This window comes from Ischnura elegans, chromosome X, assembly GCF_921293095.1.
Source record: "Ischnura elegans chromosome X, ioIscEleg1.1, whole genome shotgun sequence".
In the NCBI taxonomy this organism is placed as follows: Eukaryota; Metazoa; Arthropoda; class Insecta; order Odonata; family Coenagrionidae; genus Ischnura; species Ischnura elegans.
The window spans coordinates 2,593,871-2,613,848 of record NC_060259.1 but is presented as its reverse complement, the minus strand read 5'-3'; the positions used below and the strand labels follow the sequence as shown (position 1 = coordinate 2,613,848).

The 19,978-nt window shown below is 41.2% G+C and overlaps 2 protein-coding genes across 5 annotated transcripts in view; one reads left to right on the top strand and one right to left on the bottom strand.

Annotated features, from left to right (window-relative positions):
- Positions 1 to 19,978, top strand: part of LOC124170538 (follistatin-related protein 5-like) — a 521,097-nt gene that overhangs the window by 15,371 nt on the left and 485,748 nt on the right. The gene's annotated exons all lie outside the window — the stretch shown is intronic.
- Positions 13,788 to 16,495, bottom strand: LOC124170539. The gene is made up of 2 exons (XM_046549333.1): positions 14,368 to 16,495; positions 13,788 to 14,040 (listed from the first exon to the last, which is right to left on the bottom strand). The coding sequence occupies exons 1-2, from the start codon at positions 14,561 to 14,563 to the stop codon at positions 13,811 to 13,813; spliced, it is 426 nt and encodes a 141-aa protein (XP_046405289.1). The 5' UTR covers positions 14,564 to 16,495; the 3' UTR covers positions 13,788 to 13,810.

Here is a 19,978-nt window from a genome sequence, read left to right as displayed (position 1 = left end):
TTGAGAATGGTTTTCAAGCATAAAATATTTATGGTGAAAAACTTATCCCCTTAGTTTTGACCTGGTGTGTGTGTGTACTTTCTATTAGAGATACGACGTGTTGGTTGAATTTATTGCATTTGTGTATATTGATGCCTAGTGGATAGTTTAAAATAGTGATTTGAAATTAAAGTGGCGATAGCCTCTTTTAGTATTTCTGCTTTTTTTTTCTTTTAATTCGTTCATGATGTCTCCAACATGGAAAGTCTTCGTCGGCACATTTCACTCTCCATTCCGCTGCCGAATGAATGCCTAAGCTATTTATTTATTTCACCACCAAAAACGGCACAGAGGCTTTTACATTGGCTGTTCCTTTAATAAATAATACCTAAAAGATAACAAACAATAGCACAAAAAAATAAAAACTAACAGAAAACAAAATTAATAAACATAAGAAGTGGCACTATTGATTAGGCAATGATGAATTATTCAGATGGCGTTTTAAGATGGCTTTGTAACTAGGGACAGAGGGAAATAGGTCCAGGGAACGAATTTTTGAAGCTATGGAGTTAAACAAGGAGGGGATTCGGTAGAACAGAGAGCGTTGAGAGATGGAGAGACGGAATCGCGGAATGTGAAGCAGAGAGTTGTTTCGTAAGGGGCGAGGAGGAATATGAAAACGGAAAAGAGGGAGAATTTCGTTTGTCCGTAGAGAACCGCTAAAGATGCTTTGCAGAACCGCTGAACCGCTATGCAGAAACATGAAGTCAGATAAGACACGGCGGCTTGTTATGTTAGATATCCTGAGGGAGGAAAGGATAGCGTCACGGGCGTAATACCTGAGTGTGGGGATTCGATGGCGGGCAACAGTAAGAAAGAAGTTTACAGGACGGTTGAGCAAGTTTAGAGTAGTGGGGCAAGCGGTAGACCAAACTGGTAAGCAGTACTCCAGTATGGGGAGAGTCGAATGAAAAATCCGAAAAATACTGTTCTTAAAGCGGTAGGGTCGTGAAGGTCAGTTAGTCGATATAGCATGCCAATGGCCTTTGCTCTCTTCACGATCATCGAAATATGACCCCGAAATTTTAATTTATTATCAAAGATCACACCTAGGTCGCATTTGGAGGTTGCAAGAGGGACAGGCTTATTTAAAAGTTTGTATGAGTGTTTCAGGGGATTGTTGTTTTAATGTAATGTTATCGACACAGTGGTTGTCTAAGCGACGTGAAAATATACTAAGACGTCAATTATGTACAAATCACTAATTTATCCAGTATTTGTTTTGCCTATCCTTCGCAGGGCGAAGTAATTTGTTTTGATTTATAGTTCTAAGCCGGCCGCATCGCTGTGCGAGCGCTTCGGTCGTACGATTTGGTTTGCTAGTACACCTCTTAGTTGTACTTGTGTCACTGCATGGTTTACACGAAGGTAATATTCTTGGATTGGAATCCGGCCTTGGGCGTTCTCCTTACTCACCATCATTGGCATAATTCTATTTCTATTTCATTCTGAAGTCCCATTTGTACTAGGGATGTATATTTTGATTTGGCCCTTTTGAAATGGATTGGTTAGAGAATCTAGGTAGTATGTTTATAGAGAGCTTAACTTCTAAGTTAGGTCAGTAAAGACTACTCCTTTGCCTCCCTATTACTCAGAAAAGAATTTCCTAACTCGCAAAATGACACATTTTGAATACTTTTGGACGTATAGGAAATAGAGCCCTCTGTTTTTAGCAGTGTATAAGATGAGAATTTTAGGTTTGAGGGCTTTACATTGTTTTTTTCTTCAGTTAATTGTAATGCTGTTTATTTTTTACCTCTATAAAAACGACATTGCCGTATTTTTCTCGTAATTGGTATTGATTTTTGGACTAAATTAGTTTATTGATCGAGGGTCTATCCTGTAACCATTTGGGGATGCTGCATTAGAATTTACTGCCCACCATATAAAAATCAAGGATACTTTATCCACCATTTAATTTTGAATGTAATTGAACTGCATGTTGCAAGATGCATCTCCCGTCATTGCGACCGGATTAATTGATATATTCCTCTTTTTTGGAGTAGCGAGAAAGCGTCACGGGAGCGAATAAATGAATTTTATTGATTTTATATGCTCCAAAAGTCTAATTCAAATTCAGGAACTCACATGGCCTTTGAATGCTGCTACTGGGGTAAGACTAAGGAGCCAGGTGCAGTTTTACTCTACGGCTATTGGCGATGAGATAACTTGACTTTGGGCCTTCAATACATATGCTTCACCTGCCTCTGGGTTCTGCTATGAAGTGATGTAGAGAAGAATTGTGTCCTCGTTGAACAAATGTGGTTAATCACCACATTTATACCACAACTGCTATTATCAGTTTGCTTTATTTTTATTCATTTGGCAACTTTTATGTTTCACATTTACAATAGAAATGTGAAAAATTCACGACGATTGTGTTGTTCCATTTAAGTTTCAATCTGATCCCACTCCCAGAGCCAAGCGAACTCACTAACACTAGTTTTATTTCAAGCATAAAAAATTTAATAATGATGAGACTTTGCCAGCATGTAATGCTATTGTAGCGTCTGTATGGGGAGCTATTCTTAAAACAAGGTTGGTCGACACTTAAGATTTTGGAAGAAACCGTCACTCCTTATTTACCAATGTGATGCTCCAAAGGAAATATTGTACGTACAATTTTCCTCAGCTGGCTCCATCTATTGTCAATGACCCTTGTGGAGGATAAGCTTGTGGTTTCCCTAAAGCAAGTGATCATTGGATCTGTGTCTCGACCCAGTAGCTTGGTCTCGTTGGACAACAGCGCATGAATGCATGCCGGCTAGTGCATGAGTGAGTAGCTCTCTGCTTGGAAAGGCTGCGTCAATGTACGACCCCAGACTATACGCATCGGTGATCGGTTGGAATAGTGGCTGCACTGCCCGCTACCATACTGCGGGGATCGAACTGTGGGCCCCTTGGGTAGAATGCGGTCGAAGCGCACTTTATGTGTTTAGATGATCATTGGATTGGGTCATGTGAGAGGCTAGAGCCTAATGGTGACGGTGGAGTTGATGAATCGCTGGAAGCATGAACCATTGCAGGTTGCTCTCATGAGGAAAACTGATGATCAGGTGGAGATTTGAAGGAAAAATATAGGAACAGTAAGGTTTGGCCTTAATTTGGAAGGATTATACACCCCATTTAAAATGGATGAAATTTTGTGTTCAACTCAGCATTAATTGAGCAATGATTTTGAAAGTGATCATCACGCTTACGAAATGATTACTTTTTCTCTGGTTGTTTTACTCATCTACCTGTCTGTTTCATTCGAGCGATGCACAGCCTTAAGAACATAGTCTATTTTGGTAATTTTAATCAAATGGCAATATTTCACTTAAGCTATGGGGAAAGATAGAAATTTCTATATGTATTCGTAATTATAACTGGATAATGGGAAAACGTAAGACATAGTAAGTTTATTTGATGTGAGCTACTTATACCACCGTTAAAGTATACTATTTCAAAACATTTACTGTTACTGCAGTTTTTTATTCTAAAGTGCTAATAACTTTATTCAATGATCATTTAAGTATCTCATAAATTCAATTATTCATTATCGTATCCTGATTGAGAAAAAGGGTTGCTATTTACATCTCTGCTATATTTTGGGAAGCGGGTTGGACGTAAATGACAAGATTCTCTTCTGGAAAGCATGCGGCAAAGAGGTGAACTTGAGACGAGCGTGGTGACGGGAATGCATCGGAGAATAGGGTAGTTTCCTTCATCAAAGAAAACGAAAGGCACTGATTGAGATTCGTTACCCATCATTAGTGTGTTCATAATATACAAATTATTTGGTTTTAGATAACCCAGTTTAGACGAATGTCAGTGGTCAATTTTAACCTCATTTGAAAAAGGTCAGAATGGCGGCCATGCGAGGCCACTCCACGTGACGTCACAGGGACCTGGTCTCTACACGAGAGGATAGGAGTTTCACGTCGTCTGAGATTACCAATGCATGGACGAGGCACAGAGCTCAGGGAAACATTTGTCATTAATAACCTATTAAAATTACCTATGGTCGGAAAGTTTTCTTCGCTTGACAAGGGATTAATAATCCTTATTTAAGCCAAGCGCTACCTCCCAGCAAGTTGCTCTACGCTACCGCCATACTCTTCTTTTCTTCGACTTCGGAATTTCGTGGCGCATGCAAGCACTGCGCATAAAAATGAGTAACGAAATTTGTGTGCCGGTGGTACCGTTATATTTGGTTATATTATAATACATATACCGTTACAGATTCTCTCAATTTCAATGCAATGGATTTTTCAATGTAAACCAACCTCCTCTCCGTGTATGAATATTCGTTTTACTTCTACTTCGCCGATAAGTAAGCACTAACCTTAAAATAGTCTATACAGCAATGAAAGCGAGTGCTTTTATTACGGATTGTATACAATCCCTTCTGACCGCTTCAAACCACAAAAGTCTCTTCTTCTCGCTCAGTGGAACCGTGACGAACGATTTTCCGCTAGCTTTAAGCGTTGTAGAACGACATTTTGGCACAAAACACACTCTATATGTAGATTTTTTGCTGGCATCCATGCTACCACGGACATCAAGTCATTCAGCAGACGCTGTGATTCCCTGGATTTAAGGACTTTGGGGAGGAGGGTGTTCAGTGTAGATGAGTGCCCTACGTAAGGCATTGCATTATTGTTTCAATCATGATATAAGCCTTCGTATTCAATCGTTATTAATTACGACGCGGATCCGAGGCGGCTAGAGCCATGTGAATTTCTTTTGCCAGTCGTAATAAACTGCTAATTATTGTATGAAAACTATTTGGAGTCACATCGTGAAGGTATTATGACCCAACAGTTAATATTTACATTATTGTAACTCAACACTTGTGTAGTAATACAAGTCGATATTTGTGTTTTTCCTTTGAAAGAAAGGAATATGCTTCTAGCCCTACCGCCAAATCTCGTCAGAATACTGTTAAGTATTTTTAATGAATTTAATACATTTCGACCTGATATCCATCCAGCGTAATATTTTGCTATGATTAAAATATAATGAATTTCCTCTAATTAATAGTTCTATATCATATTCACTTCTGTATGTGCGATAACCAATCGTTAACAATGCTATTACATTTTTTATATTGAAGTAGACGTGCACCACTTATGTCAATGCATTTAAAAATCTTGGAAGATCCATTAAAAAGCGGTTATCTAAGATACTGTGCATTTGGAGTGCAGATAAAACTTAGTTTTTCTTTGAGAAATATAGTTTTTGCTCGAAGCGTTGAAGGTATCCTCTCAGATGGTGCGTCGTCTGCATGCACACCAAGCAGCCTGCATCGAAGCGGCGCGGCGCTCTTGTACCAAGGTCACCTACCGCTGACGTCACACGGCGATTACCCATCATTCATACTTTCCCGTCGCGTTTTTGCACGCTTGAAATTTTTCACTTTTCATTTAATCGCGAAAAATATATATCGTCATTAAAAAATCTAAAACCGTGAAATACATACTCCAGGAGTCCATACATCTTTCGATTAAGGCAATAAAAAAATAATTGGAAACCACCCTATTGCGTCCACATTCTGTGAAATTGCATTGTAATCATATGTGTTATTATTGCATTTTTCACACAATTGTGCGAAATGTTGTATGTGCTAAAGAGCTATGGGTCAATTCACTATCACATTGTTAATTTTTATGCATGTAAAACCTAGTGAAATTGATAATCATTTTTATTTTTACATCTATGCTAAGCATTTTGGAAAAATTTTATTTTTGGATACTTATGTGCTGATGCGATTCTTCCTTATACTTCACCTTATTGATGGTCACTATGAGGTTGAATCGCGACACGGCATATCACTACTATGGTTATACTATGGTAATGCACCCGAAGGTGATACTATGAATTAATGCCGCGGGTCCCTAATGAATATGTACGCTGGAGCAAATTATTATTTCCGAAAAAAAAATCAGTTTCCAAGTAAAAAAAGAAGCATACACCGTTTCCATGAAAGGGAATGGCGGGGAGGGCAAAACTAGAAATAGAAGAGAGAGAGGCGAGTAACAGTGGCAGTGTCTATATCAGTGGAGGTGGGGTGGGGCGAGATGAGATTGCTCGAGTGATTGCGACCGCGTGATTGACTGGAAGGGTTTGATTGTTGACGATGCAATGCGTAGATGCGTGCTTGAAGCATTTGCTCACCAGCGTGCCATCTCCTCCGTTAGTCTCCTTCTCCCCCCTCCCTTCTTCTGCCCTTCTCCACGAACCTTATTTTATACCCCCTGTTCTCAGCGTGCACCATCTAATAGCTTTTGGTAATGTAATGGAAGTCTATTTTATTTCCAAGATAATTTTACGTGGAGAGTTACGTTTATGTACATCCATGTAATTACTTCGACTGGAATTTCAACGTTATATTATCATCTTCAGAAACAACGAGAAAATACCCAACTGAGTTCTTTTTGGCCTCATAATGACAGTGGATACGAGGGTCCCTGGGCGGGCCCCGCCGGGATACCTCTCGAGGACCAGGAACCAAGGCTGAGACTTATACGCCCGTGCCTCTCGAGAGGGGGAGGACAGAGGAAGGAGAAAGGAATGGAGGAATCCCGCGATGAGAGCCCGACGATACATCCAGGGGAAGGATAGGAAAGGAAGGGAAGGGACGAGGAGTCCCGCACTGTCACAAAGGCGGGCGGGCCCTACTAACAGCGAAACCAAGCATACGCAATTAATATCCTACCAATTCTGGTAGATTTTCCTATGAGGAAGAAAAATCTATCGATCGAATCGGTAGATTAGGCCTCATAATGACAATGGATTCGGGGGTCCGAGGGCGGGCCCCGCAAAGGTTACACTCTCGAGGACCGGGAACCAAGTCAGTAACTTATACGCCCGTGCCTCTCGAGAGGGGGAGGACAGAGGAAGGAAAAAGGAAGGGAGGCATCGCCGCGATGAGAGCCCGACGACACCTCCAGGGAAAGGACGGGGGAGGAAGAGAGGGGACGAGGAGTCCCGCACCGTCACAAAGGCGGGCGGGCCCTACTATTAGCGAAACCAATCATACGCAATTAATATTCTACCAATTCTGGTAGATTTTCCTATGAGGAAGAAAAATCTATCGATCGAATCGGTAGATCCTCATAATGACAGGGTAATTGTGAGAACCGGTGGTGTTGTATAAAAAAAACGGGAAAGCACCGAGTGCTTCGCTAACTTACATTGATGGCTTACACCGCCGCTCAATTGAATCGTAATGCTGTAATATGCGATGACGTCTGGTTGACTGAGCACCGCCTGCCGCGCGCCCATTGTATCATGTAGTAGGTACTTGTGGCCACGGGTGGTGGTGCAGTGTCGGCCCCGCCCCTCCATATCGATTCGCGACAACTGCACCACATTTTCAAGGTGGACGGTCTCCCCCCGCACGGTACGGCGGGAGGTGTCTCCGGCCAAGTGATCCACTTGGACTCTTTAGCGTTTTGCCTCAACTCCGATTATATTACACCATCGTATTTATCAGCAGTCGCATTGTTGGGACGATGAATGGAGAATGAAAAGAACTACAGACAAATCATTTGACATGATAGTCAAATGGTTTTGGAGCGTGCAAGCAGTCTTTTTGAAGCGTCCAAGGCGCGAGTATGACCTGTTCCGGCTGCTATTAGGTCACCAAAACCAGTCTATGTTTTGCGTATTTTTTATCAACTCCGTACTCAACAAAATAACTGTTGTTGAAAGAGACTTGTGCAGATTGTGGGAGAGAGAAACTTAGCAATTAGATAACAGGAAGTTTAAACTCTAAATAAGCTAAGCCTAAAAACATAAAGAACCATTCAACAGATCAGTAACATTTTTTCATTATATTTTCTGTCATTTCAGCCTTTTGTATTTTTAGGAATGCTTTTTTCTTTTCCTTCCCATTTTTTCGCGGGATTTTGTGTATTTTTTATGTATTTATTATTGGAAATCTTTTGAATTTCTTTTTAATGCTTTGCCATCTTTCTCTTATCAAAAAGAAGATTAAGACTGGATCTAGGAAACTCATTGATGAGTGGTGAGTTTATGCAGTGGGTGTCCAGTTATTGCTGAAAAGTGGATTCTGGGGTAATTGTAGTCTGTCTTCCGTACTGGCCAGTAATTTCTTAGTAAATTCCTGAACGGTAGGTAGTTTATGAGACCGAAGGACTTCATAACAAATAACACGGTCCTCACACTTTATACACTCCGCTTTTGTCCATATCATCATATCTGTCCTTAGAATTAAACAAAATCTTACCGAGCAAAGGGTTATAAATTAAAATATTACAATTATTTTAGGGACGTTATTCTGTAGTTAAATAGATATGTTTATAGTAAAAATGTAACATGACCCAGCGGGTAATTTTATTCGGGGCCATACTTAGAAATGTCAGCAATTTGGTACGTAGTTCTTTTGGAGCGATAACGGTTAAGCATCTTCTCGAAGTACTTGGTGTTTAAGTCACTCCAAATAGATACGTTTTTATTACTATATATTTTGCTAAGGAACGTCAGTATTGATTTTCTCTATTGTGCAATGGAAAATCCGGCAGTGAATACAAATACGTAATACGTGTATCTTGAATAAGGGAATCGCCGAACGAAATAAGCAAAGCTCAAATCTACGCACCAAGGTTATTGCTTTCGTGGCGTTAACTGGTAGTGCTAAGGGCTACTCTGATGCTCTACCAGGTCCCTATTATACCTTGACCTCATACATTCAATGTATTAGATGTTTCTTTTCTTCTAGCCAGGGGTAAATTTGGAGAAGTGCATATTTTTTCTCCTCTAAATTTAACCATAGTTGGTAATCGGAAGATATTGTTTCCTATTTTTGAAAAGCATGAAAGAATCCCATTGGATTTCCTTTCCAGCTCGTTCGGAGTTCATCGAAGTTATTGGTAATACTTACTCGCATGCTTCATCACAATGCTGCTCAAGAACGACAAAAAAGTAAAACTCCCTTTGATTACTTTCTTTATGTATGTCTTTATTCCTGTAATCGCATTATCCCTGCATGGGGCGTCCTTTACAAGCTATATCAATGGTACTCCCTTTTATCTTCCATGTGTGAAAATTAATTTCATTCCCTTGGTGGATTAAGAATTTTGGTGCTATTTTCATTGGAAAGCAATATCTATTTCCCAAAATGTTCTAGCCTCCTTGCGTTGTAAATGAGTTTTTAATTATCTACGAAGAAAAACACTATTTCTTCAATGGAACATTGAAGTAATCCTGCGTACCAAAAAGCCGCGTCCGAACTAATGTCTCGCAATGGAAATGGTCCACATGCAGGCGCGCTTCTCCTCACCGCTATGTTTCACCCCCAAATCCTTTGGACGCCCATCTCCTGCAAAAAGCCCTCACTCCGTGTTTGCCATTCGTGGCTACTTTCTTTGTATTATCACGTATTTTCCTACCTTAATCCTTAACTTTTTAAACTCTCCCACTACCTTTGGTAGTGAAAAGGTCCGTTAGAGCAAGTTCCTCGTGTAAAATTGCTCATTAATCACTTTTACCTTATAAAGTCTGATTCTATGTCGTAACACCTAATTTTCATATCCATTTGGAATGGAATTATAATATAAAATTACTCCTGCGTTTTATTTTTCAATAAAAATGCGGATCAATAGTATCATTATATTCAACTATAAATCTATGATCTGTATGTTAATAATTATTATAAGATTAAGCAGAAAACAATGTTTTTATTTTGAATAAATTTAAAAATTGTATAGAGTTCAAATTTTACGTTTGAAAACATTAATAAGAGTCACTTTTTTATATAATTTTAAGATTATACTGATGAATCTCAGCTCATCAAGTAAGTTTCAACTAAATTTAAGTGAAACTTGAAATGGTACTCAAACTGAAATTTGAGTACCGAGAAATCGTGATGCATGATTATGCAGAGCATGAAGAGCAGACATTGAAATGTTAGAATGTAAATTCCTGAGCATGGTTTCTGGAGAGTGGTCCCTCAACTTGTTTGAGCTCCTAGGCTGAGCATTGAGAGGCTGCATGTTGTTCCGTTCATTCCATTCCATGCTCTTCGATCGCCTCTTGCCGTCCTTCCCTGCATTTAGCTGGCGTCTGCCGCTCACGCTTCGCATTCTCCCGTCTCGGCGATCCGATACACGGGCATTGTCGCCAGCCCGCCGCCTCCACGGATGCGGCGACCCATTCCGCATTTGCCTCTTCAACGGCCGCACCCGCGGAATACGTGACCAGTCGACAGTTTGACGATTTGTGGCCACATCGAGAGCCTTCCGTCGTGGACTCGAACACAATCACAGACTTGAGCATCGCAGACGTCTGCGGCGTGTTTGTGCTCCGCCTCTATCCCCCTCCCCCCCCCAAAGGGGTCAATCAGAGCGTTTCAATGGGGACGACGCGGGGGCAGATGGGGCGCTCCCTCCGCCTCCTTACCCCCCCCCCCCCCGCCCCCCTACGCCCCACGCCCCACCGCCGTCGCTGCCATTCTCCCTTTCATGCGCGCATATCGATTCCCGTAAGGATGCATTCTACCCCCCCCCCCCCACATCACACAGGCCCCACATCTCACAAGCCCCACATCACACGCGCCCCACATGTCTTATGCCCCCCTCCCTGCACTGTCTCAGTGGGTCTCCGGCTGCTCTTGAGACTTTTCCATTCCAAACTCGGGCTGAGGCATCTAGCCACGTTCTCGCGAGAGCAACGTGCAGCGATGTGATTGTGTGCACTGGAGCCTTATTGCAGGCATTTTAGGGGACAATTGACATGAGAAAAATCGAGAAGCCGTTTCATTATAATTGCTACGCGTTAGTGTCAACATTTTTTGTATCAGCTGTCTGTACATTTTTTTCAAATAAGAAGTAACTGTCGGTACGTGAAGGACCACAGGGCTCCCATAAATTCATGATAATATTCAGTAAGGGTAGAAATGAGGTCTGTTAAGTTAGATTAAGGTATAATGTATACCCTTTTTTGTGAAAGCTAATACAATGGACAATGATTCATAGCTGTATTTGTGTTTACCTGGCCTATGAGCTGGGATATGGCTCCTTATACTAGGAGCACATTGTAGTGATTTTAAGGCTAGTTGGGAGAAGGCGGATGGTGAATTCTAGTCAGTAAAATTTTAATTATTTAAGGCTTATGAACTCGAAATGTTCTAAAAAATTTAATCGAAAATATCCTGTAATTCATCGATTGATGCACTTCCCAAACACTTTCCTCGGTCAAAATTGTTAACTTTGGCTGTCTAGCTTTTAATTGATTGTTCTCATCATTTGTGCAGTAAATGGAAATCAATCATTATTTAATTAAGGGATAACAGATTGGTGTAATATTTTGTGCTTGCATCTTCTATATTCATCATTCGAGTTTAGAGAATAATAGATTTTCTATTCTATTGCCATATCTTGATTTCGGTGTGAAACTGCTTTATGGCTTCTTGTTGGCATTGACACAGGAGGAAATAGGTTAAGAGCAATAGATTTACGTTGAGGGATTGAGTATACGATCTCCTTGGGCTAAATCTCCTCCCTTTCATCTTCATCGACTGCCGCTCTATCAACTCCCCCCCGCTCCCCGCGGCCCATATCCGTGCTCTACTTAACGGCGCGGGCGATGCTACGCCAACCATGTTCACCATTTTCGGCGATTTTTTTAAATGCCTCTTCGTTAATAGCGAAAATTGATATGAATAGATGCGTCGTTGTCTCGGTTGATTTTTCATCATTTAAAAGATACAATTTGTTCGTAGCAATTTCAATAGCTCTTTATCAATCTATAGAGCAATATAGACAGTATCCTGAAATAAAAAAAGATGTATGGATGCATGTTACGACATCGCCTCATTACCCGCCACCCTTTCATATGGATAGATTCTTTCGAAATTTGAAGGCCGCCCTCACTATTTTTCATAGAGATTCACACGACCGTTGGGATGAGAATCTTGGCGCACTTGCAATAGCGTTTAACTCCGCTGTTCATGAAAGCACGAAAATGACGCCAGCGAGCTTGTTTTTGGGTCGGGAACTGAACCATCCCCTCGCATTGCAGTGGGGTGTGGATGACGATGTTATTCAAGAGAGTGGCGAGCCTGAAAACAGTTGGGAGAATGCCATAAAAATTTAAGAGAGGCTAATAGAGCTGTTGCCGCCCGGTATAACCAGGTACGTCAGCCTCAACCATTCGTAGTTGGGCAATTGGTGTCCAGTAAAATGTACCCCCAAAGCTCTGCAGTAAATAAGAGGAGCGCTAAACTGTTGGCAAAATGGGAGGGTCCTTTAAAGATCCTTAGGTTTACCAGACCAGTTACAGTGGAATTGTGTGATATAAATACGGGAGCAATTAAACGGCGGTGTCATGTATCGCAGATTAAACCATTCTTTGCACGTCAGTGAGACCCTCCCTTCCCGTCCTCGGCACTCCGACCCATTTTTCTCCTTACCTTTTCCTCTTCTCTTAGGTTTGGCGAGGAGTACGGTGAGGCGTACCCGGAGAGTGATCGAGGTGAGAGCAGGAGCCTGGGTTTGGTCAGTCTGGGTATTTGCCCTATTGTTTTGGGTTTTTTGTCTTTATTTTTTTCTCTTTCCTCAAGTCTCCTGACTGAGGTTGTTATAATGTTGTTTTTTGTGTACCTTGGTAAGCGCAAGATTTGACTATCGTGACTGTGGACCGGCTTCAACGTTTATTTGGTTGCTTGTCACGACTTGGCTTCATTTTTTGTTCTATGCTGAAACTCAGTGTATCCTATTGCTGTTTATTAGTTGGCACCGTTATAACAAAAATCTTGTGAGTGACCTGTGAGGAAGAAATCACCAGGACTCTTAAAAAATTATTGCGATTGTAGCCTATAATAAGGTTTATACACTAAACATAGTGATTGCTTCTTTCGAGTTTACATCTGAGTGTGTGTTTTTTTTCCTTTATCTGTTTGTGAAAATGGACTATACTAATTAAGATATTTTTCATGTATTGGTGTACCTTATCTCCTATCGGCTATTAAGATAGATAGCTTGCCTTGTACGAATGCAACGTTCTTGGATTAGTTTCATGTTTGGCATTTTCATACAGATTACTGTTGTGTAAAGGTGAATTTTTTTTATATGAATTTCCTTGTCTAATTTCTGTGTTGATGGAACATCTGCCTATTTTGGTGAAGCTACGGTCACACAACCTCTATACCCCCTCCTGTTCCTTCCCTATACCCGAGCACGAAACAGACTTGGCGGAGGACGTTTTCGGGAGCGCAACAGGGGAGGATGAGCCGTCTACTGAGGCTCCGATCCGAGAACAACCCATTGTAAGCAGTGGAAGTACGACCTCACTGCGGGGCGTAGGCCGAGTCTTCGGACTAGCCCTAGCCGGTCGACTCCCAGTCCGTCGCTGCGGAAGGAATCAAATTGCGGGCTCCCTATATATTTGGGAGAGCAAGAAGATCCGGGCTTTTTCTTGGGATTCGCCCGTTGTGGCATGTTGTGTCCTCTCACCTCAACGCCGCTCCGGGGCTGCCTCGCCGCCAGACACCGCCAAACTACGTAAACTTGGGAGCCCTTTATTTTCCACTTTCCAAATTATTCCCTTCACCCCTTCTCCTTTGTTCCGTGTGCCGTGGTCGACTTCTTGGCAGGGTTTGTGGTTTGCCTGAAGTTCATTTTGTGACAGTAAATTGCATTTTTATAAAATTATTACTGCCTGCTTACTGCCACCCACCTTCACCAATAGTTCACTGTGGTTGAGGTAATCGAAATGAAATTTCACTTAATTAAAAAAACTATATTCGTGGTATTACGATACAAGTTCACAAAGCAACACAACGAAAGAGTCTTGAACATGTGACCAGATCGACGCCTTCTCCATCGGAGTAGTCGAGGTCACAGGTATGTCTCTCGCTCCGCACAACCTTATACACGGAGCGAACGTAAGCGAGTGAGGTGATGGTTAGTCTGTCTGCAGTTGAGCAGCATGTGACGTGGCCCGAAAACAGTTGCGCAGCGATGTTCGAACATACGGCCTGCCTCGTTGTATTATCTGCAACGATTGAAGCACAAAAAATTACAAACAAAATAACAACAAAATTAACGATGACTGCGTTAGGTATACAATAATGCTTGAAAATTTGAAAATTATAACCCTTGCTTTCTGGTAGTGAGTAAAATAATAGTCTTAATCTCAATACCGCCCGCCCTGAAGGGACGGTTTTTTTTCAAGTCGGGCCCAGATAAAAACTGATGGCCTCAGCATCAGTAGGTAAACGAATAAGCTTTTCGATAGGTCTTATCAGTTCCATCGTAGCTGTCTTAACTGTTGCAACACGGACCTATCCATCCGGACCGGGGTGAAGATTAGTGATCCTACCAAAGGGCCACCTCCTTGGGGGTGAGAGCTCGTCCTTGAGGATGACGATGTCTCCCTCTCGTAGATTCCGTTTAGGCTTGAACCTAATTCCGTTGTTGCATCTGAAGTAGGGTATCCTTCCTCCATTTCTTCCAGAAGGAGTTACGTATGCATGCCATCTGCTTCCATCTGGAACCAAATGTCTTCTGAAGGTCATCCTCCATGAATGGCTCTGGGGGAGCTAATAAAGATGAACCAATTAAAAAAATGACCTGGGATTAATATGAGAGAATCATTGAGTTCACTGTTGATGTATGTCAAAGGCCTGGAATTTAGACAAGCCTCAATTTGCACCAACAAGGTCGAAAACTCTTCATAAGTGAGTGTAGTGTCTCCTAAAACTCTTTAAACTTACTACCCGAATTCTGTTTAGAAATTGTAAAGTGAAACTTTTCTGACCTTTGTTCTAAGTGCGCTTGTTCCAATGAACGCACCCTTCTCTCCAATAATGAACTTAGATCTTTGTGGGATGAGAAACCTTCAATATTTTCTTGGGTAATTTCCCACGCTTCCCTTGTATCGCTTTTCGACTTTTGGGCAACTAAATGTACAAACCAATGATCCCACTGATCAACTGGGCATTGTAATTCCCGAAGCCCTTGAATTACTTCTTCGACTACGTCAACCAAACGGTTAATTTCGCTTGGCAATTTAACCATAACGGACTTAGCATTAATTATTCTTTCAATTCTTGGGCAGCTAATCTTATTCGCGGATTCTCATAACGACGCAGTAACTTTTCCCAAGCTACGTCGAGATAAGCGCCTACAATATTTATGCCTTTTAATCTTTGCGCGGCAGGACCTTCTAAACTGTTAATCAAACACTGTAATTTCACAATAGATGCATGTCTAGGATTATCCTTGATAAGAGAACAAAACAATCCTTTGAATGTTTCCCAATCTTTTTGCTTTCCTCTAAATTTTGGAATCGTTATCTGAGGAATAGCGTTAATTTTTAATTCCCTATCTACTGATTGCGTCCCAGCAGATTGATTTTCTGGCTTCGCGTTAATAGGGACGACCGTTTCGAACTGCTTTAATTCATCCCAAATTACCGTTTTTGCGCAAATAAATTCTTCCTCGACCGCGTCGTACAAATCACGCTTAAAATTCCTCCTCGATTAAAGATTTTTCGTGCAAGATTAACTCATAGTGAGGAGCACTAAATTCTTGCCAATATTGGTCAAGCAATGTGAGTCGACTATTAATATGTCTCGCTACATAATTTACTTGACTTTTTCTCTACCGTATTTCTCGCGATATTTATAATACGATTAGCGTTCACTTTTTGCCATGAGAGTAGCACTTCCGCCATTGCAACAAGTAATTAACGATACGAGTAGCAAAAAAAGACAAGCACATACGATAATACGAAACATTCAATTGCATTGTGATTGACTGGTTGATTCAAATTGACGTCTTACTGAACTCATGGAATTGAAATGCTTAATTTGCAATTAACAGAAAAAGAGATAACCAAAGTATTTGATACATATGACCTTAGCATAAGGTTATCAGCTGGAATTTTGAGATTCCGGCGTGGTGAGCAGGGCTGTGTCACTCCTCGTTCTCGGAAGGAAACAGCTGTTTGCTCCCCAAGGCAGCGAAACTCCTCCGAGCTCTGCCAGCGATGTCTTCAATGTTAGTCAAACGGCTCCCGCTCGTACTGATGTCCCAGGCGGCGGCCCGCGATGACTCTCGAACGTTGACTGCTTTTCGCGACCGTCAATTCGCAAAACGCTTTCCCTTTTAAAGCGAAATAGAACGGACTCTAAACCACGAAACTACAACCACAGAAATACAAACCACGGTCTCTGCTTCCAAATAATGTGCGCGCCGATTCTGCAGTTCTGCAAATGGAACCAGTATCTCGGAATGCGCTAGAATAGTTTAAGAATTAGTATTCTGTGGTTGAGGCAATCGAAATGAAATTTCACTTAATTAAAAAACTATATTCGTGGTATTACGATACAAGTTCACAAAGCAACACAACGAAAGAGTCTTGAACATGTGACCAGATCGACGCCTTCTCCATCGGAGTAGTCGAGGCCACAGGTATGTCTCTCGCTCCGCACAACCTTAAACACGGAGCGAACGTAAGCGAATGAGGTGTTGGTCAGTCTGTCTGCAGTCGAGCAGCATGTGACGTGGCCCGAAGACAGTTGCGCAGCGATATTCGAACATAGTGTTAATATCTAATCGAATAACTCGAATGGAAATCCCTATCAGACCGCAGATGGAAAAGTAAACACAGCCTATTAGATAAATTCAAGAGGAGTGTATTTTCTGACGAAGGTATACATATTTTACCAACGCCAGCATACCACGGTAGATCAAATCGTATAAAAAATATAAGAGAGAGAGACTGTAGAACAGACAGATTCAGAATGTCTTTTTTTCTGCGATTTATAAGAGACTGTACAGACAGCACTAGAACTCACTAATATATTTGATGGGTTGTATTATAGCATACTATTTTATGTAAACATTAATACATCTTTCTAAATTTTCAAAACGGCGTAAAGTGCTTGGAAAAATGTTTAAAAATTTCATATTACTAAAGAAAGACTATAATGAAAAATATAAAACAATTGACCCAATGTAGTTTGTTTGCATTGCATTATTGTTTTTGTTATAATTGTCGTCGCACTTTCTTAGTATTCTTTTAACCCTTTCACTGCTGTTCAATCTCCGGAAACCTTCTCACATGCGGCGAAAATGTTAAAATGCGTTTCCTGGGCCCATGGAGCAGGTACTTCCAGGATGGGTGTGGTACACCCTCCGAAGGGTCACTAATCCCCGACCCTATCCTCGACGAACTCACCCTCGCAGGACCGTCTCATCGGCCCTACCAGTGGGGGCCCTACCTCCGGAAAAGTGACCGCTCTGACTGCAATTTGAAAATCAATCAATCAATCCGATCATCGAAATATGATAGTTTTCATCGCACTCCTGCCAATCAAGCAATCAAGTACGTCTTTGAACCGTGTCTCTGCGATAAAAAATAACGATTTTGTTAACTTTACAACAAAACGTGGCTGCGGACCACCGGAAAATGGCCATTATATCAAAGTTAACAAAATCATTATTTTTCATCGCAGAAACACGGTTCAAAGACGTACTTGATTGCTTGATTGGCAGGAGTGCGATGAAAACAATCATATTGTGATGATCGGATTGATTGATTGATTTTCAAATTGCAGTCAGAGCGGCCATTTTTCCGGAGGTAGGGCCCCCGCTGGTAGGGCCGATGAGATGGTCTTGCGTGGGTGAGTTCGTCGAGGAAAGGGTCCTGGATTAGTGGGTCCCTTCGAAGTGCTTCGGCGAAAGTGCTGACCGTATGGCAGGGAGGAAGAAAAAGTACGTCCACCGCAGTCTGCCGTGCGGACGTACTAGGTACGTCCACAGCAGTGAAAGGGTTAACAAAACCCAATTTACGATTGGCTTAACCTGTTATTTTCCGATTATGTTTATTCCACGATAGATCATTATTTAGGTTTCGCATGACCTACTTTTCCTGAATCCATGTTGAGCTCTCATTAACAAGTTTTGCGCGTTTAGGTGTTCTGCATCTACATCTATAGAATTCTCCGCGAGCTACCTCTAGGGTGTTTAGCAGGGGGTGACAAATAACCAACATGCAGCATGCAAGAGGACCGCCACATGCACACCGCAAGGTCATAGAAATATTACGCATACTAGCAAAATATACATGTTTATTCATAAAAAAAACTTGCTAATGGTTAGTTATTCCTAGAGCAAATACATGCTAGGTTAGAACTATGAAAAAAAAACATGCAATGAGAGATCCTAGCGAGCGACGCAATTAATTCTATCAATTAAGACAACGTTGTTATCCTTTATAGTACGAGGGAACAATGACATTTTAAATCTCTCTGTTTTGCAGTCTATTTCTTTTATATTATACTCATGATCACTTCTACTATAGTACGATGGTAAGCGAAGGATATGGTTCTCGTCGTCTTGGAAAATATCTCTTTTTTCCTTTCCTTTTTCTAAATCCGTGCAGTTCTTTAACTAACAGATTTTGGCTATCTAGATGACCCATTATCGAACTGAAAATAATATTTTTCAATATTTCGCAAGAAATGGAAGTAAGTGAAATCGGACGGCAATTACTAGGCTTTTCTCTATCCCCACCTTCAAATATAGGGGTGACGTTCACTGTTTTCCAATCTTTAGGGACAGTGTGTTCTACTAGAGATTTTTGGAACACTATCTTCAAGTAAGGCGCTATCTCTGATGCTGATTCCGTATATATTCGAACTGGAATGAGATCAGTGCCTGTCGATATATTTGGATTAATAGAGCTGAGTTGTTTTTCTAAACCACTGCTTGAAATACAGATAGACGGCATCTGCTTTTGGTAAAGTCTAGGTAAAGGTGTTGATATATTGGCCGTGAAATTAGAGAAGACACTATGTAAAAGTTATTAAAGAGATTAGCTTTATCTCGATTGTTCGTCACTCTATCGCCACGTTCATTAATGAGTGAAGAGACTGTAGCGCTATTTCCCCGTACCTCCCTTACATATGACCAGAAAATGTCATCTAAATATTCGCCCAACATTTTTGTTTTGAATTCACTCAACGCCTCCCTAAGTGTTCTCTTCGTCTCTTTTTTCAATGTCTTATTATTTTCACGCATTTCTCGTATTTCGTCACAAGTACGTCCCGCATGTGTGTTTTTTATTTTAGCGTGAATTGCTATCTGTCGCTTTAGAGCTTTATGGACTTAAGCACTGTACCATCTCGGTTCAGTATTCAAACGTTTTAACTTACTGGGTATCGTTTTATCCACGGCCTCTTGCATAATACTAATGAATTTATTCCATGCGTCGTTTACCCCAAGGATGACAGTGGCGTCTTTGAAAACAGTAAATTAGTTCGGCAAGTACTGATTTAACCCTTCAAAATTCGCCTTATGGAATAAATAGACCCTTCTTTTCGACACAGGTTTTCTATCGGAGACGATACGAAACTTTCCATACTTTGCCTTGTGGTCACTTATACCAGCCACAGCCTCAGTTCTGATAACGCACTCTGGAATATTCGTTGCCAAGATGTCTAGTATGTTGTTACCCCTGGTAGGTGTATCTACTAGCTGAGTCAAGGAATTGGAATAGAATGAGTAAAGCAAAGTTTCGCACAGGTCCTTGTCTTTCCCTCCATTTTTAAAACAATATTTTTCCCAATCGATCGATGGAACATTGAAATCACCGCCAATTATGACACTACTACGACTTTTCTGAGAAGTAAAACGTCTTATTTGGCTATCTAACTCTAAAACTGAATCTAGGCTTGAGTCTGATGATAATATGCCCATATAAAGTATCTCTTAGCTGAGCATTCGATTGAGCACCAAACACTTTCCAATTCACTATCTCCAAAATTCTCGGCTCTGCTTGTGATCTCATTCTTGACTGCAATGAATACTCCTCCTCCTGTTCTTGTTTTACGGTCCTTTCTGTACATCGAATATGATTACAGGAAGATCTCTAGATCATGTAGTTCATCCGATAGCCAACTTTCAGTTCCTATGATTACATC